At 40.5% G+C, this 23,263-nt stretch overlaps 2 protein-coding genes across 8 annotated transcripts in view; one reads left to right on the forward strand and one right to left on the reverse strand.

Annotated features, from left to right (window-relative positions):
- LOC145520641 (uncharacterized) overlaps window positions 1–23,263 on the reverse strand; it is a 279,274-nt gene that overhangs the window by 232,854 nt on the left and 23,157 nt on the right. For 4 of the 7 annotated variants that reach the window (XR_014064683.1, XR_014064686.1, XR_014064685.1 and 1 more), the window contains exons 1-3: window positions 15,229–16,215; window positions 12,798–13,030; window positions 887–958 (exon numbers count right to left, since the gene is read on the reverse strand). Coding sequence is in view for 2 of the 7 variants with exons in the window: in XM_081527640.1 (XP_081383766.1) it covers window positions 887–897 (11 nt within the window). In the remaining 5 variants the exon portion in view is untranslated. Of the gene's footprint in view, window positions 1–886; window positions 980–12,797; window positions 13,031–15,228; window positions 16,216–23,263 lie in introns of those variants that run through there. The other 3 variants (XR_014064684.1, XM_081527640.1, XM_081527641.1) reach the window with 2 other exon arrangements.
- RPL14 (ribosomal protein L14) lies at window positions 18,387–21,566 on the forward strand. The gene is made up of 6 exons (XM_081527631.1): window positions 18,387–18,466; window positions 18,980–19,081; window positions 19,629–19,723; window positions 20,773–20,872; window positions 20,974–21,027; window positions 21,236–21,566. Exons 1-6 carry the CDS (start codon window positions 18,464–18,466, stop codon window positions 21,506–21,508), a joined length of 627 nt encoding a protein of 208 aa, XP_081383757.1. The 5' UTR covers window positions 18,387–18,463; the 3' UTR covers window positions 21,509–21,566.

Below are 23,263 nucleotides of genomic sequence, written 5' to 3' on the forward strand. Positions count from 1 at the left end.
ATGTATGGAAAAGAGGAGAAAAGAAAACAGCAACAACAGCTTTGGCACCTGAAAAGCTGATGGACCAGGGTTAATGGCTTAGCTATCCAAAGCCTAATCCTAACTCAGTGAGGAAATTGAGAATCAACCTGTTTAAACAGCAGCATCTTTAAAAAGTTCAGGAGTTCATGGTATTATGTACAGCTGGAAGCTGAGTTGGTGGGTATAAAATAAAGATGGTTAAAAGGTTAAAACAGTTTAAAGCTGTTTAAAAATGTAGCTCCCTAATCCCTTCTCCTACTCTGCTAAAGAATGATTATCTGTCCCCAACACAGGCAGAGGACTGGACAGCACAAGTCCCAGCTGAAGCTGGAGGTATCATACCCAGAACAGCAGGATTTAGAGAACCAGACAGAGCACACATAGTGTTTAGATCTCAAGTCCATCCCTTGGGTTCTGTGTAACTCACCCTCCAGACAAGACTTTGGAAAAGTTTTCCATCATGGGAAACCCAAACAGCCCAGCAAAAAGGACAAATGTGCTGACATTTGGAGTTCCCCAGTCAGATCACTCTATAGTGAAACTTGAGTCAAGAACGTAGAACTTAAATCAGCTTTTCATCCTATCCACCAATATCCACGCTCAAAAATGAGATGATAAACAAGGATTGCCAAGTATCTAGGCAGAGCCTCATTGTACTTTTACTGGAGTGTCAGGAAGGAATGCAATTAGATGTTGGTGTTCTATCAGACATCTTTACCCAGAGTCTGTCTGTTTTATTTCTACCTCCCCACTATCTTTTTCCTTTTCCCTATTCTTTCCTAAAAAAGAAAAGAAAAGAAAAACAAAGTAATATTCCAAGAGGCTCCTGGTTTTGTTCCTTTGTTCTTATCTGCCTAAAACTCACCTCTGAATCATCTTAGAACTTGACCTTTCTTCAGGATGAAAGTCTCATTGCCTTTCTCTGGATTTCAGAAACCTAGTCAGGAATAAAAATACACTGTATGGAGTGATGTGGGCCCCATCAAGCACTCCTGATGGGGTGTAAACTGGTGTCAACTTTCTGGAAAATTATTGGTAATATGCTGTAAGATTTTAGATGAGCAATCCAACAATCTAATTTCTAGAAATTTATACTAAGGAAAATTTTTAACGTGAATACTATTAGTATACCGAAGTACTTATGAATACACTGATACAATGTCTAAAACTTGCTTCAGAATAATATTTAGTGGGTATATTTACATTTTCTCATATGAAAGCCACTATGTACATAGTCCCATTATAGTGTGCTGTAAATGTATAATACACACTGGATTTTGAAGACTTAATGCCAAAAAGAAAAAGTGAAATGTGTCATTAATAACTTGCATATCAGTCATCTAATAAAATAATATTTTGGATATATTGAAAAAAAGAAAATGTATCATTAAAATTAATTTCACTTGTTTCTTTTCTCTTTGTGAAATGGAACTACTAGAAAAGTTTAAATCACATTTAAGTAACATTTTTAATTATAAATGTGGCTTATATTAATATTTGTGGTTTACATTATGTTTCTATTGGACAGCACTGGTATAGAGTCTATGTACCATCAGTCCGACATATCTGCAGGTTTCACATTCTTTGGCTTCAACCAATCTCAGATCAAAAATATTCAGGGAAAACAAAATTCTAGAAAGTTCCAAAAGGAAAACTTGAATTTGCCACATGCTATAAACTATTTAGAGCAGTTGACCCAGTTGACCCTTCAACAACACTAGGGTTAGGGATGCCAACCCCCTGAACAGTGGAAACAGAAAGAGGAAGAGCTGGGCCTCCATATCCATGAGTCTTCTGTATTCAAGGTCACCAGTTATAGATTCAGTCAACTGTGGATCATGTAGTATTGCAGTATTTACTATTAAAAAACCTGAATATAAGTGGACGCTTGCAGTTCAAACCCAGGTCAACTGTATTTACAACTATTTATATAGCTTTTATATTGTATTATGTATTATGAGTAATCTAGGGATAACTTAAAGTATACATACAGGAAGATGTATGTAGGTTACATGTAAACAGTAAATCGTTTTATACAAGGTACTTGAGCCTTTCTGGATTTTGGTATCTATGGAGGCCCTGGAACCAATTCTCCATGGATACCAAGGGATGACTGTATTCCTATCAATAAAACAAAATTTTGCATTAAACATGAACATCTTTGAATGATTGACCATAAATGGGTAATTATTGAAACTAGGTGATGGGTACATAGGAATTCATTATATCACACTTTCTACTTTTGTAATTTTCCATAAAAAATTTTTTTAAATATATGAATAAAGCTGTTTTCAAGAAGGTGTTCATTCCTGTTTATACAATAGTAAAAAGCGAGAAAAAATGTGCAGTACTCATAACAATAAGTTCAGTTCAGTCACTCAGTCATGTCTGACTCTTTGCGACCCCATGGACTGAAGTCCATCAAGTCGGTAATGTCATCCAACCATCTCATCCTCTGTCATCCCCTTTCCTCCTGACTTCAATCTTTCCCAGCATCAGGGTCTTTTCCAGTGAGTCAGTTCTTCACATCAGGTGGCCAAAGTATTGGAGTTTCAGCTTCAGCATGAGTCTGTCCAAGGAATATTCAGGACTGATTTCCTTTAGGATGGACTAGTTGCATCTCCTTGCTGCCCAAAGGACTCTCAAGAGTCTTCTCCAACACCACAGTTCAAACCATCAATTCTTCAGTGCTCAGCTTTCTTTATAGTCCAACTCTCACACCCATACATGACTACTGGAAAAATCATAGCTTTGACTAGACATATTTTTGTTGGCAAAGTAATGTCTCTGCTTTTTAATATGCTGTCTAGGTTTGTCATAGCTTTTCTTCCAAGGAGCAAGCGTCTTTTAACTTCATGGCTGCAGTCACAATCTGCAATGATTTTGGAGTCCAAGAAAATGAAGTCTGTCATTGTTTCCATTGTTTCCCCATCTATCTGCCATGAAGTGATGGAACTGGATGCCATGATCTTTGTTTTCTGAATGTTGAGTTTTAAGCCAACTTTTTCACTCTCTTTTTTCAATTTCACCAAGAGACACTTTAGTTCTTCATAACAATAAAGGAATGGTTAAATTAATTATGTTCACCCATGTGCTGCATGCAATCACTAAACAGTAAAATAAAAGTAACATCTAACATTTGAATTCTAATTATATTCCTGGCTTTGTGCTAAACAAATTATATCATTATATCACTTCATAGTCACAATAGCTATATAAGATAGACAAAGTTCATATTCTCTGACCTCTTTCCTTCACTCCAGATTTATATATCTAATAGCCTGCCAACTGACATCTATTAGCTGGAATATAAGGATAAAGAACAAAACAAATCAATAGGAAAAAATGAACTGGAAGAAATAGAAACTATCCACAGAAAAGAAAAAAAATTTTATAAAGGAAGTTTTGATTAATTACTTAAAACTACAGGCCCACATCACTGATCAACATGGATGCAAAAATCCTCAACAAAATTCTAGCAAATAGAATTCAACAACATATTAAAAAGTTCATGATCAAGCTCAGTTTATTCCAGGGATGCAAAGATTCGTCAATATATGCAAATCAATCAATGTGATACACCATATTAACAAATTGAAGGATAAAAACCATATGATAATCTCAATAGATGCAGAAAAAGCCTTTGACAAAATTTAGCACCCATTTATGATTAAACTTCTTCAAAAAACTGAACCTACCTCAACATGCTGCTGCTGCTGCTAAGTCGCTTCAGTCGTGTCTGACTTTGTGTGACCCCACAGACGGCAGCCCACCAGGCTCCCCCGTCCCTGGGACTCTCCAGGCAAGAAAACTGGAGTGGGTTGCCATTTCCTCCTCCAATGAATGAAAGTGAAAAGTGAAAGTGAAGTCGCTCAGTCGTGTTCAACTCTTCGCGACCCCATGGACTGTGGCCCACCAGGCTCCTCCGTCCATGGGATTTTCCAGGCAAGAGTACTGGAGTGGGGTGCCATTGAAGGCCATATGATAAACCCATAGCTAACATTATTCTCAATGGTGAAAAACTGAAAGCATTCCCCCTAAGACCAGGAACAAAACAAGGGTGTCCACTCTCAACACTATTATTCAATGTAGTTTTGGAAGTTCTAGCTACAGCAATCAGAGAAGAAAAATAAATGAAAGGAATCCAAATCGGAAAAGAAGAAGCAAAACTCTGTTTGCAGATGACATGATACTTTACATAGAAAACCCTAAAGATACTACCAGAAAATTACTAGAGCTAATCAGTGAATTTAGCAAAGTCACAGGATACAAAATGAATACCCAGAAATCACTTGCATGCCTATATACTAACAATGAAAAATCAAAAAGACAAATTAAGGAATCAATCCTTTACTACTGCAACAAAAAGAATAAAATATCTGGGAATAAACCTATATAAGGAAACAAAAGAACTATATACAGAGAATTATAAGACACTGAGGAAAGAAATCAAAGACGACATAAACAGACGGAGAGATATTCCATGTTGCTGGGTAGGAAGAATCAATATTGTGAAAATGACTATACTACCAAATGCAATCTACAGATTCAATGTGATCCCTATCAAATTACCAAAGGCATTTTTCACAGAACTAGAACAAAAAAAGTTCACAACTCATATGGAAATACAAAAGACCCCAAATAGCCAAAGCAGTCTTGAGAAAGAAGAATGGCGCTGGAGGAATCAACCTTCCTGACTTCAGACTATACTACAAAGCTATAGTCATCAAGACAGTATGGTACTGGCACAAAAAGAGAAATATAGACCAATGGAACAAGATAGAAAGCCCAGAGATAAACCTATGCACCCACGGATACCTTGTTTTTGACAAAGGAGGCAAGAATATACAATGGGGCAAGGACAGTTTTTTCAATAAGTTTTGCTGGGAAAACTGGACAGCTACATGTAAAAGAATGAAATTAGAACACTTCCTAATACCATACACGAAGATAAATTCTAAATCGATCAAAGACCTAAATGTAAGACCAGAAACTATAAAACTCTTAGAGGAAAACATAGGCAGAACATGTGAAGACATAAATCAAAGCAAGATCCTCTATGACCCACCTCCTAGAGAAATGGGAATAAAAATAAAAGTATACAAATGGGACCTGATTAATCTTAAAAGCTTTTGCACAGCAAAGGAAACTATAAGCAAGGTTAAAAGACAACCCTCAGAATGGGAGAAGATAATAGCAAATGAAACAATTGACAAAGGATTAATTTCCAAAATATACTGTCAATGGACATCTGGACAACTATTGTTCATCTGTCAATGGACATCTAGGTTGCTTCCATGTTCTAGCTATTATAAATAGTGCTGCAATGAACAATGGGATACATGTGTCTTTTTCAATTTTGGTCTCCTCAGGGTATATGCCTAGGAGTGGGATTGTTGGGTCATATGGTGGTTTCATTCCTAGTTTTTTAAGGAATCTCCATACTGTCTTCCATAATGGTTGTATCAATTTATAAGTGAGCTTAAACCACTCAATACCAGAAAAACAAACAACCCAATCAAAAAGTGAGGAAAAGACTTAAACAGACATTTCTCCAAAGAAGACATAAAGATGGCTAACAAATACATGAAAAGATGCTCAACATTGCTCATTATTAGAGAAATGCAAATCAAAACTACAATGAGATATAACCTTACACCAATCAGAATGGCGATCATCAGAAAGTCTACAAACAAAAAATGCTGGAGAGGGTGTGGAGAAGAGGGAGCCCTCTAGCACTGTTGGTGGGAATGTAAATTGATACAGCCATTATGGAAAACAGTATGGAGATTCCTTAAAAAACTAGGAATAAAACCACCATATGACCCAGCAATCCCACACCTAGGCATATATCCTGAGGAAATCAAAATTGAAAAAGACACATGTACCCCAATGTTCATTGCAGCAATATTTACAATAGCTAGGACATGGAAGCAACCTAGATGTCCACTGACAGATGAATGGATAAAGAAATTGTGGTACATATACACAATGGAATATTACTCAGCCATAAAAAGAAATGCATTTGAGTCATTTCTAATGAAGTGGATGAACCTAGAGTCTATTATACAGAGTGAAGTAAGTCAGAAAGAAAAAGATAAACATCGAATACTAACACATATATGTAGAATCTAGAAAGATGGTACCGAGGAAGTTATTTGCAGGGCAGCAATGGAGAAACAGACATAAACAGACTTATGGACATGGGGAGAGGGGAGGAGAGGGTAAGATGTATGGAGAGAGTAATGTGGAAACTTACATTACCGTATATAAAATAGATAGCCAATGGGAATTTGCTGTATGTCTCAGGGAACTCAAACAGGGGCTCTGTATCAACCTAGAGGGTGGGATGGAGAGAGAGATGGGAGGGAGGCTCTGGGGTGGGGGGGGACATATGTATACCTATGGCTGATTCATGTCGAGGTTTGACAGAAAACAACAAAATTCTGTAAAGCAATTATCCTTCAATTAAAAAAAAATAAATTTTTAAAAGGAAGTTTTGATTAATATCCAAGAGAGATAATAGAAGATATTGCTTCTATGAGACAGCAACAATTTTTTTTTAAATGTAGGCGGGATTAAGAAGAAATAACTCTTGAAAATTAATAACCTAATACCAGACGTTAAAAACTAACTAGAAGGGTTGGAAGATGCTGCTGCTGCTGCAGCTGCAGCAGAAGGGTTGGAAGATGACATTTCATCAAACCCTCAGAAAGTAGAGAAAAGAGAAAGGAATGGGCTCACACCAGTCAGAATGACCATCGTTAAAAACTCTACAAATAACAAATGCTGGAGATGATGTGGAGCAAAGGGAATCCTCCTATACCGTTGGTGGGAATGTAACCTGGTAAAGTTACTATGGAAAACAGTATGGAGGTTCCTCAGAAAACCAAAAACAGAATTACCATATGATCCAGCAATCCCACTCCTGGGCATATATCCAGACAAAACTCTAAGCCAAACAGATACATGCACCCATATGTTCACAGCAGCACTATTCACTAGAGCCAAAACATGGGAACAATCTACATGTTCGTGGAGAGATGAAGGGATAGAGAAGATGTGATACACATATACAATAGAACACTACTCAGCCATAAAAAGAACAAAATAATCCCATTTGCAGCACATGGATGCAACCAGAGATTACCATACTAAGTGAAGAAAGCCATACAGAAAAAGACAAATATCATATGATATCACTTATATATGGAATCTAAAAATATAACACAAAGGAACCTGTCTATGAAACAGAAACAGACTCACGGACATAGAGAATAGACTTGTGGTTGCCAAGGGGATGGGGGTTGGGGGTGATGGAGTGGGAGGTTGGGGTTAGCAGATGTAAGCAATTATATACAGAACGGATAAACAACAAGGTCCTACTGTATAGCACAGAGAATTATATTCAATATCCTATGATAAACCATAATGGAAAAGAATATTTTAAGAAGAATGTATATGTATGTATAACAAAACCACTTTGCTGTATAGCAGAAATCAACACAACATTGTAAATCGTACTATATTTCAATTTAAAAAAAAAGGAGGGGGGAGACAAAGGAATGAGGAAAAGGAAAAGATTCTAAAGTCAACAGAATTCTAAAACCAGTCCTCAAAGGTCCCCATTTGCATAACACAAAATCAAGGAAGACTTCCTACTAGTCTGCTAATCCTCCCATCCAGTGTCCAGGAAAAATCTGGCCTCTTTTTTATTTATCCGAAGACAAGGAAGCCCACAGCTCTTAGAACACCCACCTGGCACACACTTAAATATTGAATACATTATTACAGAGATTAACTGAAGATGGATTCTGTGACAGGTTAAGGACTTTATCTATACAAAGGGATTGGCAAAGGATGGTCAATTCTAGCTACTGTCTGTTTTGGTAAATCAAGTTTATTGGAGCAGAGCCACATCCATTCATTTTTGTGTTATCTATGGCTGCTTTTCCACTAAAACAAATGAGATCAATAATTGTGGCTGAGATTCCATGGCCACAAAATCTAATACATTTACTATAACGCCCTTTACAAAAAAATGTTTGCTGATTTCTCATATAGATTATTCCTTTTAGACCTAACAGTTCTTGGAAGTTGATGTTTTTCATCCTTATTTTACCACGAGGGAAGCTGAGGTTTAGAGAAGGCAAATGGCATGCCCAGATTCAGACAGTAAGTATTGGGAACATGATAAAACTCTCTTTTGACAATCACATATGGTCTCCTGTTGGAGTAATTTCCCCACCTCATGGGACATTTGTCTCACAAGAAATCATGAGAGGACACAGTAGGTCACAGAACTCCGATACTGAGGTATCAAGCCAGCCAAGACATCATGAGTATTCTTGCTGGAGTTGAAGGCCATCCCATGTGCCTCTGTCCTTTTACTTTTTCAGAAGTGACCCTGTCCACTGATGTAGGAGCACCAGCCTTGTTCTAGTATCCCAACCAACCCTCTACTTTTGTTATTGTTCAATCACTAAGTCATGTCCAACTCTTTGTGATGCCAGGCTTCCTTGTCCTTCACAATCTCCCAGTTTGCTCAAATTCTTGTCCATTGAGTCAGTGATGCTAACTATCTCATCATCTGTGGCCCTCTTCTTCTTCTGCCCTCAATCTTTCTCTGCATCAGAACCTTTTCCAATGAGTCAGCTCTTCACATCAGGTGGCCAAAATATTTGAGCTTCAACCTCAGCGTCAATCCTTCCAATGAATATTCAGGGTTGATTTTCTTTCGAATTGACTGGTTTGATCTCCTTACTGTCCAAGGGACTTTCGAGAGTATTCTCCAACACCACAGTTCAAAAGCATCAATTCTTCAGTGCTCAGCTTTCTTTATGGTCCAACTCTCACATCTATATATGACAATTGGAAAAACCATAGCTTTGATTATATGGACTTTTGTCGATAAAGTGACGTCTCTGCTTTTTAATATGCTGTCTAGGTTTGTTACACCTTTTCTTTCAAGGAGCAAGGGTCTTTTAATTTCATGGCTGCAGTCACCATCTGCAGTGATTTTGGAGCCCAAGAAAATGAAGTCTGTCACTGTTTCCATTGTTTCCCCATCTATTTGCCATGAAGTAATGGGACCAGATGCCATGATCTTCGTTTTTTGAATTTTGAATTTTAAGCCAACTTTTTCACTCTCCTCTTTCACTTTCATCAAGAGGCTCTTTAGCTCTTCTTCACTTTCTGCCATAGGGGTGGTGTCATCTTCGTATCTGAGGTTATTGATATTTCTCCCAGCAATCTTGATTCCAGCTTGTGCTTTATTCAATCCAGCATTTCACATGATGTACTTTGCATATAAGTTAAATAAGCAGGGTAATAAAATACAGCCTGACGTACTCCTTTCCCAATTTGGAACCAGTTCGTTGTTCCATGTTCAGTTCTAATTGTTGCTTCTTGACCTGCATACAGATTTGTCAGGAGGCAGGTAAGGTAGTCTGGTATTCCCATCTCTTTCAGAATTTTCCAGTCTGTTGTGATCCGCACACTCAAAGGCTTGAGCGTAGTCAATGAAGCAGAAGTAAATGTTTTTCTGAAATTCTCTTGCTTTATCGATGATCCAGTTGATGTTGGCAATTTGATCTCTGGTTCCTCTGCCTTTTGTAAATTCAGCCTAAACTTCTGAAAGTTTTCGGTTTACATGCTATTGAAGCCTAGCTTGGAGAATTTTGAGCATTACTTTGCTAGCATGTGAGATGAGTGCAATTTTGCGGTAGTTTGAACATTCTTTGGCATTGCCTTTCTTTGAATGAAAACTGACCTTTTCCAGTCCTGTGGCCACTGCTGAGTGTTCCAAATTTACTGGCATATTGAGTGCAGCATTTTAACAGCATCATCTTTTAGAATTTGAAATAGCTCAGCTGGAGTTCTATCACCTCCACTAGGTTTGTTCGTATTGATGCATCCTAAGGCCCATTTGACTTCACATTCCAGGATGTCTGGCTCTAGGTTAGTGATCTCACCATGTGGTTATCTGGGTCATATTTGTATAGTTCTTCTGTGTATTCTTGTCATCTCTTCTTAGAATATTCTGCTTTGTTAGGTCCATACCATTTCTGTCCTTTATTGTGCCCATTTTTGCATGAAATGCTCCCTTGGTATCTGTAATTTTCTCGAGGAGATCTCTAGTCTTTCCTATTCTACTGTTTTCCTGTTTCTTTGCAAATGGGTCTCACTTGGGTGCTTACGGGTAAATGCCTGCACACCAGGAGAAAAGTTATATAAGCTAATTATATACAAGCTGTCGATCAACTTGTTAAATAACACAGGACACAAGGAGGGATCACCACTCTAAAACACCCAGCACTATCCATTGCAGTCCTGCTTCTGGTTTCCATTTGGCCTGCTCTCCTTTTCTGGAAGCATACTTTTGCTTTTTTTAAAATAAAACTTTGGCTGCTTAAAACTGTGCTAAGTCTGTTAATTGAATTATTTTCTTTGGGAGCACAAGAACAAAGGTATTGCCAATTTGCTGGTAACACTACTTCCTCTGGCACAAGTACAAACTCCATTTACACTGGAAATTCTTTTTAAAACAATTTTTTTTCTCCTGGTTGCGCCATGCAGCTTGTGAGATCTTAGATCCCTGACCAGGGACTGAACTCAGCTACAGTAGTGAAAGTGCTGAGTCCTAACCACTGGACAACAGGGAATTTCCTAAGACGATCTTATAAAACAGATAGCAAATCTCAGAAACATGCTCAGCAGACACATTTGCCCTGAGGCAAGTTCCAAGTACCCATATATTTCAGCAACTTAGAAAACATTCCAGCCACTGTCAGTGTTAATAAAGCAGAAGTAAATGTTTTTCTGGAACTCTCTTGCTTTTTCAATGTATAAATCACAACAAACTGTGGAAAATTCTTCAAGAGATGGGAATACCAGACCACCTTACCTGCCTCCTGAGAAATCTGCATGCAGGTCAAGAAGCAACAGTTAGAACTGGACATGGAACAACAGACTGGTTCTAAATTGGGAAAGGAATACGTCAAGGCTGTATATTGTCACCCTGCTTATTTAATTTATATGCAGAGTACATCATGCAAAATGCTATGCTGGATGAAGCACAAACTGGAATCAAGATTGCCAGCAGAAATATCAATAACCTCAGATATGCAGATGATACCACGCTTATGGCAGAAAGCGAAGAACTAAAGAGCCTCTTGATGAAAGTGAAAGAGGAGAGTGAAAAAGTTGGCTTCAAACTCAACATTCAGAAAACTAAGATCATGGCATTTGGTCCCATTACTTCCTGGCAAATAGATGGGGATACAGTGGAAACAGACTTCATTTTGTTGGGCTTCCAAATCACTGCAGATGGTGACTGCAGCCATGAAATTAAAAGATGCTTGCTTCTTGGAAGAGAAGTTATGACAAACCTAGACAGCATATTAAAAAGCAGAGACATTACTTTGCCAACAAAAATATGTCTAGTCAAAGCTATGGTTTTTCTAGTAGTCATGTATGGATGTGAGAGTTGGACTATAAAGAAAGCTGAGCGCAGAAGAATTGATGGTTTTGAACTGTGGTGTTGGAGAAGACTCTTGAGAGTTCCTTGGACAGTAAGGAGATCCAACCAGTCCATCCTAAAGGAAATCATTCCTGACTGTTCATTGGAAGGACTGATGCTGAAGCTGAAACTCCAATACTTTGGTCACCTGATGCGAAGAGCTGACTTATTTGAAAAGCCCCTGACGCTGGGCAAGACTGAAGTCAGGAGGAGAAGGGTATGACAGAGGATGAGATGGTTGGGTGGCATCACTGACTCAATGGACATGAGTTTGAATAAACTCCAGGAGCTGGTGATGGACAGGGAGGCCTGGTGTGCTTCAGTCCATGGGGTCACAGAGTCGGACATGACTGAGCAACTGAACTGAACTGAACTGTCAGTGTAAATATAGGTCAAAGTCATCCAAGACCTTATGCATATTAGGTGTCCTGAGGAATACCATTAGGGGCAGCCGAAGCTCTTGTTTCCTTCCAGAATGCCTCTGACAGATTCTGATCCTATCCACCCCCAGGTGGGACATGGACAGGTATAGTGGCTAAAACAGTGACCATAATGAAGAAGGTTATATTAATGCTGGCACAGGAAATGATGGCAACTAATTAAATCTCAGACCCTTTCCCCCTCTTCCTGAAAATCAAAGGGTGGGACTGAAAGTTCCAACCCTCTAATCACAGAGTTGGTTCTACAGGCAACTGGCCCCCATACTACTTTTAAAAGTCACCTTATTAACATAACAAGAGACACCTGTAAAAGTTGTAACAAATACAGCTGAGTTAAAAAGAAAAAAAAAAAGACACCTTTATCACTCTCAACATTTAGGCAATTCCAAGTTTTAGCCATCTGAATGACCAAATAAATATTTTCCTTATAAATCACAATGTCCCACTTCTCTTCCTCCTCCCAGTATTCACCCCATTCTTTCAGCGATGCCTGCATCAAACCCAAGTGAGATGAGAAGTGCTTTGAGAATGTTTTTAGAGGTACCACGACTTTGGCCATAATGTCTAGAAGTCGGTGACTGACTCCACTGCACAGGACCAAATAATACCTGAGTCCAGCTCCTGTAGCTTAGAAGCCAAGAACAAATTCTTCCAGCTGGCTACTCATGAGATCACCCTCTGATCATCAAAACCCCACAGTAATTCCTTTGGTAAACCCCAGGCTGCTATTCTCTACAAGAATCGTTAGGTTGGGAGATTCTGTCATGTCAACAGCCTCTACAAAGTCAATTAGATATTAACAAAGCTCCACTTACCTTCCTTACTCTGGTGAAAACACCACACAAAGCGGGGAAGATTTTCTTTGGAAGAGATACCAGTGTTCCCATCTATGATCACACTCAAGAATTCAGCTGCTTTTACCTGCTCCGGGAGCTTGTTCTGAATTTGAAGGCTTATTAGCTTATCAGTTCATTCTGTATTTATTCAGTTATTTCCAGAGCACCATGCAGTACATAGCTAATGTTCTCTTTCAATACTGGGTCCAATCCTGTAATATAATGTGAGAGTGCATATTTAATCCTGGTGTTAGTGAGCCTTCTATGCGACAGAATATTCTATCTCCCACAGAAAGTGAGTTTAATGGTCTACTTTAGATCATGACACCTTTTGGCAACAACTTCTAATACTCAAGGGCAACAAAAGCCTCCAGCTTTGCTGTGGCCTTACTATGTTCTGATATGTTTCCCAAGTATTTTTTTAAAATTTATTTTACTGAAGTATAGTTGACTTAGTGTTAATTTCTGCTGCACAGCAAAGCAATTCAGTTACACATGTGTGTATGTGTGTATGTGTGTGTATGTATGATAATAAGGTCCTACTGTATAGCACAGGGAACTATATTTAATATCCTATGGCCAAGTATAATGAAAAAGAATACATATATTTTTTCAATATCCTGTGGTAAACTATGACATATATTATTTTTCTTTACAGTTTATATAATAAACTATACTAAAATATAGTAGAAATGAAAGAATATATATATTATAGATTATAGCTTAGCACAGGATATTGAATGTAGTTCCCTGTGCTATACAGTACACGCTTATTATTTATCCATTCTATGTATAATAGTTTGCAAATGCCAATCCCCTTGATCTATCAATCACCATATTTTCCCAAGTAATTTCTTGACACTGGACCAGTCTGTATTGGCACAGAAACCAACACTACCTCCTTGGTTGTTAAACAGAAAACACAGACCAAAAATACTTCATCCAGGCATTTGGGGAATTGGACAAACGTGTACTACTAAAAAAAAAACAAAAAAAACTGGGCATTACATCCCAAGAGTCCCAACCCACTTCAGAGCCTGTCAGCTTCTTTGTGAACTGGAAGTCAGAAGTGAGGAACCACTGGGTTAGTAAGTAAGCTTCATTTGATATTACTTAGATTCTTGTGATTTAATAGGCCAATGTCCTCCTCATGATGGACATTTTATTCATCAATGGATGTGTAATTTCCTGTGGTTTGTGAGTTTACCTCCCGCTTTGCAACAGAAAACATTTAAAACTTCCCCATGGATGAAACCCTCAGGATACCTCCCTGTATATCATCAACATTTCTGTTAATTAAAAAGTAGCTCTGTCTCAGAAAGTAAAATCTGCATAACTATTCACTGTGCAGGAAAACCAGATACAAATATAGTAAATAGGAAAACAATATTTCTGCCAATGAATGCTACATCTGTGAAGAGTCATGTTAATTTTCTTCTTTAAGTGACCTCTATTTTCTTACTCATTGAGAAACTCTGTTGTCTAAAATTAGAGCGTCTGGAAAACCTTGTGCTTTACATTTTATCGGTAAGAATGAAACAATTTCAATTTAGAAAGGGTGTTTCTGGACAACATTTAAAAAAAAACAGGACCATGGGTCAGTTTTGTTGTCTTAGGGCTGATGTTGATCACTTTAGAAAATTCTGCTCTGCTTTGTCAAAGCAATATTTCACTTGTATTTCATCTAAACTTCACATCCCCACAATCCTACAACTCTACCTCATTCTTTCGTTCGGTTATATGTCCCATAATGTCTCTGGTGTGCAGTGTCCTTCATTATAATTTTATCAAGAGATATGACTTTGCTGTACTACAGGTTTATTCCTGGTGGTCTTACGTTGATGGGGCTTGGACCCTGTCTTGTTCAGCTTCCACGGTTCAAATACGAAAAAAATTTTAAACACATGTGTGAATGACAAATGCTGCCATATCAGTAACAAAGGATGTTGCAGTCATCAATTACTGTAACTACCCCAACTATGCACCCAGAGGGGAATCACGACAGAGAAAAGAACAGCATATTGTTTCTAGACACCCCTAGACAGACTACAGCTATAATACACTATAGCTATAATAGCTAAATTATTGCCCAGTCATGTCCAACTCTTTGCAGTCCCATGGACTTGCAGCCCACCAGGTTCCTCTACGCAGAGAATTTTCCAGGTAAGAATACTAGAGTGGGGTGCTACTCCCTTCTCCAGGGGATCTTTCCAACCCAGGTATCGAACCCAGTCTCCCACATTGCAGGCAGATTCTTCATGGTCTAAGACACCATGGGAGCCCATTATCAAAGAGATAATTGCAAAGAGCCCACACTCTTGCATTTTCCTATACATAAAAAAGCACTAAATTCATGAACTTGACAGGTTTTATTACAAAACTCCTCTGTGTATCCTGGCTCCTCCCTTACCTCTTCAGTAGTCCCTCAGAGAGATCTGAGAGGCTATCTTCCAATCTTAAGTCCTCAGAAAAGCCACCAAATACAACATAACTCTCAACTGTTAGGTGGTATAGTTTTTTCACTTGACTGTAATATGCATTTTTCATCCCTAAATATAATATGCCAGGTAGGCATACCATGCCAGTTTCATTATAATGGGGATGAGTTCATATCCCAGAAAGGGTACAGGAACAAGGTTGTCACGGTACTTGGTGGCTTTTACTTCACTTCTTGGAACGGGCTTAGATTTTTTTTCCCTCTTTTTAGTCCCAGACAAACATTTCCTCTGCTAAACTGATGCTTCCATCCCTCATGACTGAGGGGAATAAAAAACTCGAGACACATTTACTCAGCTGAAGCTGTACAGGTACACAGCTCTGGCCACGTTGACATTCGCAGGTATTGTGGAAACTAGGGGGAAGGGGACAAGCTGCCGCCCACTCCCGCAACCGGCGGCCTGGATCCAGGACCAGTACTCCTCTGCTTCTGCTGGTGCTGCTGCTAAGTCACTTCAGTCGTGTCCGACTCTGTGAGATCCCATAGACTGCAGCCCACCAGGCTCCGCCGTCCCTGGGATTCTCCAGGCAAGAACACTGGAGTGGGTTGCCATTTCCTTCTCCAATGCATTAAAGTGAAAAGTGAAAGTGAAGTCGCCCAGTTGTGTCCGACTCTTAGCGACCGCGTGGACTGCAGCCTACCAGGCTCCTCCATCCATGGGATTTTCCAGGCAAGAGTACTGGAGTGGGTTACCATTGACTCCTCTGCTCTCAGCCTCAAACTGAAACCCGAAGCAGGGCGCCCGCCTCGCCTTTAACATTCACTTCTTGTCACAAATAGGCACTAGGGCGCGCGGCTTAAAAGGAAACACAGTTTCCAAGACACCTCACGCTGACAAAACACCTGGGCTCTACAACGCTCTGCGGTCGCCATATTTCTCGGGGGCGCCGGCTTTAACCCGCCTTCCCTCTCAGTGATTGGACGAGTAGGAACGGCGTACGGCAGGGGCGTGGCCCCGTAGGGAGAGGCTGAGGAAACTACCGGATGGGGCCAGAACGCCATCTTGGATCCTGGCATCCTCCTCGAGTTGCCCTTCCTCCTGGTGATTGGACGAGACGATTGGGCGTCCCGGAAGGGACGTAACCAGCCAACCAGACCTGGGAGCGTGCGTTTTCTTTTTCCTTGTTTCGAGGGTGTAACTGTATGAAATGCTCTTGCTCATTTCTGGACGACCCTGACGTCGCGAGGCAGGAAAGGCTTGCTTGGAGAGTTATCTTGCATTTTAATGGAGCTTCGAAGAAACCTGAAAACTGCCTGGGGCTGCTTGGGAAGGCGTGTTAAAATGCTTCAAGGATGCGTTGTCATTTTTCAAACAGAAAGATGGGGAGCACATTCTAGGAAGAGGGGGCTGATGACATGAAAAGTCCTGAAACTTGTACCTACTGCGATGTTAGGGGTAAAGGAGGCAGAATGCCCAGAGAGGAAAAAGCTATGAAGGGGTTGGGATTAGACTATGGAGGCCTGGAATTGCTGGGGAGTTAGGACCTTATCCTGTAGATGGGGTCAGCGGTCCCCATTCCTTTGGGCACCAGGGATCAGTTTCGGGGAAGGTAACTGTTCCCCTCCTGCTGTGAGTCCGGGTTGCAGGGAATTGGGGACCCCTGGATTATGTGGTGAAAAAATGGACTTTTGGAGTACTTCAAACAAGTGTGACATAATCATTTAGTGAACTCGAGAAAAATAACTGGGGAATCCCAAAGTCTTTCCCAAAGTATTCAGTGAACGACTTGGGGAGCTTGTTTATTAAATGCAAATCCTTGCTCCTCTGCAGAACTGCAGATCAAGGTTTTCTGGTTGTAGAGCTAGGAAACGTATTTGGGGGAAAGAAATGCACAAATCAAAAAGGTAGAAATTTGAACGCTCACAAACTGAACACACGCATGTAACCAACACCCAGATGAAGAAACTCACCAGCAGCTCAAAAACCCCGCTTCCCCCTGCAAGCCACTGCTGCCTGCACCAGGGGTCAAAGTGACTACTAACATAGATTAGTTTGCCTGATTTGAATTTTCTGTAAATGAAATTACAGAGCATATACTTGAGACCTATAAAACAACTAGCCTGTATTTTTAAATGTCAGTAATATGAACGACAAGGATAGGTTTATTACGGATTTTAAAAGACCACACATAACAAAATGCAGGTTGTAACCCTTCACAAGATCATAGGCCCGGAAGACTTTTTTTATTTGCTGGGAATAACATAAATGGAACAATTGCTAATAGTTAAATAAAGAGGGCAAATTAATAAATCACGTGGGAATTCCTTGGTGATCCAGTGGTGAGGATTCTGGGCTTTCACTCTGGGTCAAGAGTCTGGACCCTTGGTCTGGGAACTAGGATCCTGCAAGCCTTGAGGCACACCCCAAATAATACAAATATACATACATTAAGTGTGTATACATATACATGCATGTATATATGCATACATATATAGACATATATATGACTATTATTAACTTACTGAATTTGACTATTGTACTGATTATGTAAAGTCATGCCCTTGTTTCTAGGGAACATTACATTTAAGTGTAAAGAAAAGTCATGTCTGCAGTTTCCTCTCAAATGGGTCAAAAAAAATATTAAGCAATAGGAAAATGTTAACATTTGGGAACTCGAAGTGAAATGTTTACGGGAATTACTTATACTTGTTTTGTAACTTTTCTGTAAAGTTTGAATTCTTTTAACTTTAATAGAAGTTAAGGTTTTAACTTAACCTAAGAAAGGTTAATAAAATTAATGGGGTCACTTACGGAGAGAAAAAAATTGTACTAAGATATCAGTAACATTTAGACAGACGAGTAGTGGAAGAAAAGATGGAAGAAAGTTAAAACATGAAGTCGAAAGGACTGCAAACAGTCACAAAGGAAAGCACAGCTTCTGTGCTCTTCTGCACCCTGAAGTCTTAAGAGATAGCTGCTCACGCGCGGTGTCGACTAAGCCAAGCCCATGAAACCCAACCGCGAAAGCACAGCAAAGCTCCGGCAGACACCGCCATGTTTTCCCAGTGAGCATGTGGGCGCATACGTGCGTACGTCCCAACCAATCGGTGCCCACGTCGGCGACTTGTTCACTACCGGGGCGGAGCAGCCTTCTACACATGCGCAGGGTTGGGCGGCCCTTCTTCCTTCTCGCCGAACGCCGCCAACATGGTGAGTATCGCCGGCGCGGGCTGCATATCTGACCCCTGAGCCGCTCCAGCTTTGCCTGGGCTGGGGGCCGGAGGCGAGCAGCGGCGCTCAACGGAACTTAGGTATCGTGCAGTTAGGTTCCCCGGGTGGGCAAGACACAAGAGTTGGGAGCTTTCAGGATGCGCGCCCAAGGAGCGCGTGGAGGGCCCGGCAGGCCGGGCGCTCGCTGGGCCACGCGTGCGCGCTGTGGCCGCCTCCGCCGTATCGTTGCGCCGCCGGGGCCGAAGCAGGGCAGGGGATGGTGGTCTGGCCCTGCTGGCTTCGTAGACCTGGAGGCCAGCGGGAGCCTGACTTGCCACCGTTCCCTCTGTGGATTTCGCCCATGCTGATTGTTCCATGGCACTTCGGCCTGTTTTCCTCAACATTCTTTTCTCCTGTTTTTAGCCACACTATCTTTAAATTGCAAAGACTGGCAAACTGGATCGTAATTTAATCAGTCTCGCTGTTCTCTCTCCCCCCGCCTCCCAATTTTAGGTGTTCAGGCGCTTCGTAGAGGTTGGCCGGGTGGCCTACGTCTCCTTTGGGCCTCATGCCGGGAAGCTGGTCGCGATTGTAGATGTTATTGATCAAAACAGGGTAAGTGTAAGGAAAAGGGTCACGGCTTCACATGGCAGTGTAGACGACAATGGTAATGGTTTCAACGGCCCTCTTAAGACAGGAGTACTGTGGGTGGTAGTTTAATTAAACAGCCAGCGCAAATAGGGCTTACAGAGCAGAGGCTTGAATTGACCTGTATTGCTGGGTTTGAGTAATGCTTCTCTTAAACTAGGCAGTTTTAAACTAAAGGTGGGCTAAAACGTTGGCGAGATGTAATCATTATGTTCAAAGCGAGTTTGGAACAAAGCCTGTCACCTAGAAAGCCCTTGTTTCCTGTTGTCTACTTAAGCACCACAAACTAAGAGATTGAGCAAAGATCGTTTTTTTGTGGGAAATGGAGGGATTAAACACAAAACTATATGTTGGGTTCTATGCTTAACTATTACTGCTAGGTCTTTTTAACCTTTAAGAAAGCATTTAAATATAAGAATTTGATGATTCTGAAAAGACTAATATTATGTAGGACATCTGCATTTTGAATGCTGTTACGTTTTTATACTGAGATCCTTGATCTTTTGTCTTCTAGGCTTTGGTGGATGGACCTTGCACTCAAGTAAGGAGACAAGCTATGCCTTTCAAATGTATGCAGCTCACTGACTTCATCCTCAAGTTCCCACACAGGTAACTATCCAACTATCACCCCTTCCACAGTTTTGTTAATACTAGTAAAAGTTTGCTTAATTTCATTTAAAAATGTTGTTGGTTATTTTGTTTTTTTCTTGAGAATATAGTAAGCAGTGTGAGAGTGAGAGCCATTTAGAAGAGAGATTTGCATTGTAGAAGTAGACATTATTTACTGCTAAAATCCCCTGCGATCTTGTGGTTCTCTGGCTTTCCCTTTGTCCAGATTTCACATTCTCTTGTATCCCTTTCTTTCAGGATTTACACAACAAAGAACTTTCTATATGTGTGGTTCCCTGAACATGTGTTAGTCAATTTTAGCTTTAGAACAAAAAATACTATCATTAGTTGAATTTTTCATATGTGTCAGCTAATATTTAACATAATATCATCTCCTTATGACAGCCACCAAAGAGGTTCTATTCCTGGCTATTCATGAGCAATTAAGACAGTCATTCTGTGATTCTTGACTTGGTGTAGGTTATAGAAGTTAAAAACTGGTGTGTTGTGTGGTGACAACTGTTGGCAATGTAACCTGTGCTATGACTGGTTTACTTTCTAAGCATACTGGATTTTGATGTTTGAAAGAAATTCCAAAGTGGTTATAATTCCATTTTATGGCATTTGAACACAATCTTTAAGCATTACTGTACAGAATAAAACAAGGCATAAGAAACAACTATATTCTTTATGAAAAGGAAATTGCTTTCTACTCATCCACTGTTTGAGTGATATATGCACATTATTAGAATTGATTTTTAAACCCAGAAAGTGGAGTGGTTTGCATATTTTTATTAAGAAATTGTGTGTTTTGAGGATATAAGACATCCTGGCCCAGTGAACACTGTTGGAACAAGTGGAAGATAACATTGTGCCTTGTGCTGTTTTCTACAGAGACAACTAGAACTGGAAGTAGAAAAGACAAGGGTTCTTGCGGCATTTTCCTTCTGCTTTTTTATCTTGTGCTTTTTTAGAGGATGAAAAGCTGTCCTTGAATCTGTGTGACCTCAGAGCTGATTTCCTAAATCTTTGTTCTTGGCTTTTTCTAGTGCCCGCCAGAAGTATGTCCGGAAAGCCTGGGAGAAGGCAGATATCAATGCAAAGTGGGCAGCCACTAGGTGGGCCAAGAAGATTGAAGCCAGAGAAAAGGTAATGATTTAGAGTCATTTGAATTTGGACATTTTCTGATTTTAGAGGATTGGAAGGTGGTTTGACAGAATTCTTTTTTTTTTTTTTTTTTTTAAACACAGAAAGCCAAGATGACAGATTTTGATCGTTACAAAGTCATGAAGGCAAGGAAAATGGTAAGTTTTTGTGATTGTTGTATTCCAGCCCTGAATTTATTTGTCCGATAATTTTGTTTGCTTAAGTTTATAGACCACAAAGTTGACTTCATAGAAGTCTTAGATGTTATAAGGGTGGTCTCCTGTACCGACCTACATATCCATACATATAAGATGGGTAAGAGTTTTGTATGCATATGTGATGAACATTTTTATTGAAATTTTTCAGAGGAACAGACTAATCAAGATAGAAGTTAAAAAACTTCAAAAGGCAGCTCTCCTGAAAGCTTCTCCCAAGAAAGCCCTTGCTGCTAAGGGGGCAGCTGCAGCAGCTGCTGCCGCTGCCAAGGTTCCAGCAAAAAAGATCACCGCTGGGGGTAAGAAGGCTCCAGCCCAGAAGGTTCCTGCCCAGAAAGCTTCAGGCCAGAAGGCAGCACCTCCTCCTAAAACTCAGAAGGGTCAGAAAGCACCTGCTCCAAAGGCATCTGGCAAGAAAGCATGAGTGCATAAGAAGCTATTCAAATCAGAATAAAGGTTCTTTTTGACATGCTGGCAAATTATTTAATCGGTGGATTAAAGTCTTGTTGCTGGGGCTGGGTTTATGAGGCAGATTGATGGTAGGATTGTCACTGTCCTCATTGGAGAAGGACTTTCTGAGTCCCACTCTGTCCAGACTCAGACACTATCAGTTCATCACACAAAGTCCGAAGTAATGTTCTTATGGGAAATCATGATAACTAGACCACTGGGTTAATTTTCTTTCCTTGTACAAATATACATCTCATAAATAACTAAAATCCCAGATGCTTCTGGTGCTCAAGAGTAAATTTTATTACAAAAATACACTGTAGGTGAACAAATACTACATTTTAATAGGTTGGTTACTTAGTTTCCAGTTCCCAATCATTTCTCATTTTTGTTTAGTGGCATTAATAGGCAAGTGATACAGTGTAATAGTTTCTGTGATAGGGGGAATACAGCCAATTTTGGGTTACATGTCCTAACAAGGACAAGGGGGGTTGTCTAAAGTGGAATCTTCAGCTTCCACCCAGAACATGGTGTGGGGGGAAGGGAGGCATGAATCTCAGGAAGATACAAGACTTGCCAGAGACCTTAGGACTAGGAAGCCAGGCTCTGTGGTGGGTGGATAGTGTGTAGGAAGCCACAGAGTGCTGCTTAAATAGAGTGATGTCTAGAATTTAGATTGTGTCCTGTTGAATGAACTGAAACATGGGACAGGAAGAGTTGGGAAGGTCAGGTGGCTTCAAGCTTGGCAGTACTCCTTACTCTGTGAAGGTCCCAAACCCAAAGTGGCACTGGTGAAACTGTATTGAGGTTCATGAACTGCATCTTCTAGTATTCCACTTAGCATTCATGAGTTCTGAATGCTTTTTTGTCTGAAATCTTCCCTGATAGCTCAGTTGGTAAAGAATCCACCTGCAATGCTGGAGACTCGAGTTCGATTTCTGGGTTGGGAAGATCTGCTGGAGAAGGGATAGGCTACCCACTCCAGTGTTCTGGTCTGGAGAATTCCATGGACTGTATGGTCTATGGACATGGATATTTTGGGCTTCCTGGTGGCTCGGATGGTAAAGCGTCTGCCTGCAATGCAGGAGACCCGGGTTCAATCCCTGGGTCAGGAAGATGCCTAGAGAAGGAAATGGCAACCCACTCCAGCATTCTTGCCTGGAAAATGCCATGGTTGGAGGAGCTCGATAGGTTACAGTCCACGACGTCACAAAGAGTTGGACACAGCAAAGCGACTTAAGTTTTCACTTGGCTTGTCTGAAAGTAGTTATTTCCCCCTTAAGAATTTTTACTTAGAGCACATCTGATAGAAACTGCCCAGGTGAGCCACAGACCACACAGGTAAAACGGGTCTGTGCATGGTCATTCACTTCAGTCATGTCTTCCTCTATGCGTGACCCAATGGACCGTAACCTGCCAGGCTTCTCTATCCATGGGATTCTCCAAGGCACGAGTACTGGAGTGGGTTCCCATATCCTCCAGGGGGTCTTACTGACCCAGGGATTGAACCCATGGTGTCTCCTGCCTCTTCTGCATTGCAGTTGGATTCTTTACAGCTGAGCCACCAAGGAAGCCCCAGAGGAGTCTGCCCTGACTTCAAATGCCAATTGCAAGGTTCTCAGGCCTCTTGTACTTCTCACTGTGCAGCTGTAATTGGAGTTCCCATGACTGCCCCTTTTGTTAATTGAACTAAGGCATGTTGCATGCTTCCCAGGTGGCTCAGTGTTAA

This window comes from Giraffa tippelskirchi, chromosome 9, assembly GCF_054371585.1.
Source record: "Giraffa tippelskirchi isolate mGirTip1 chromosome 9, T2T-mGirTip1v1.2.pri, whole genome shotgun sequence".
Classification (NCBI taxonomy): domain Eukaryota; kingdom Metazoa; phylum Chordata; class Mammalia; order Artiodactyla; family Giraffidae; genus Giraffa; species Giraffa tippelskirchi.

Excerpts from the sequence above, each read along its gene's own strand:
- RPL14 (XM_081527631.1), top strand. Across the intron at positions 19,724-20,772 it reads ATCCTCAAGTTCCCACACAG|TGCCCGCCAGAAGTATGTCC; the intron begins GTAACTATCCAA and ends GGCTTTTTCTAG. Across the intron at positions 21,028-21,235 it reads TCATGAAGGCAAGGAAAATG|AGGAACAGACTAATCAAGAT; the intron begins GTAAGTTTTTGT and ends GAAATTTTTCAG.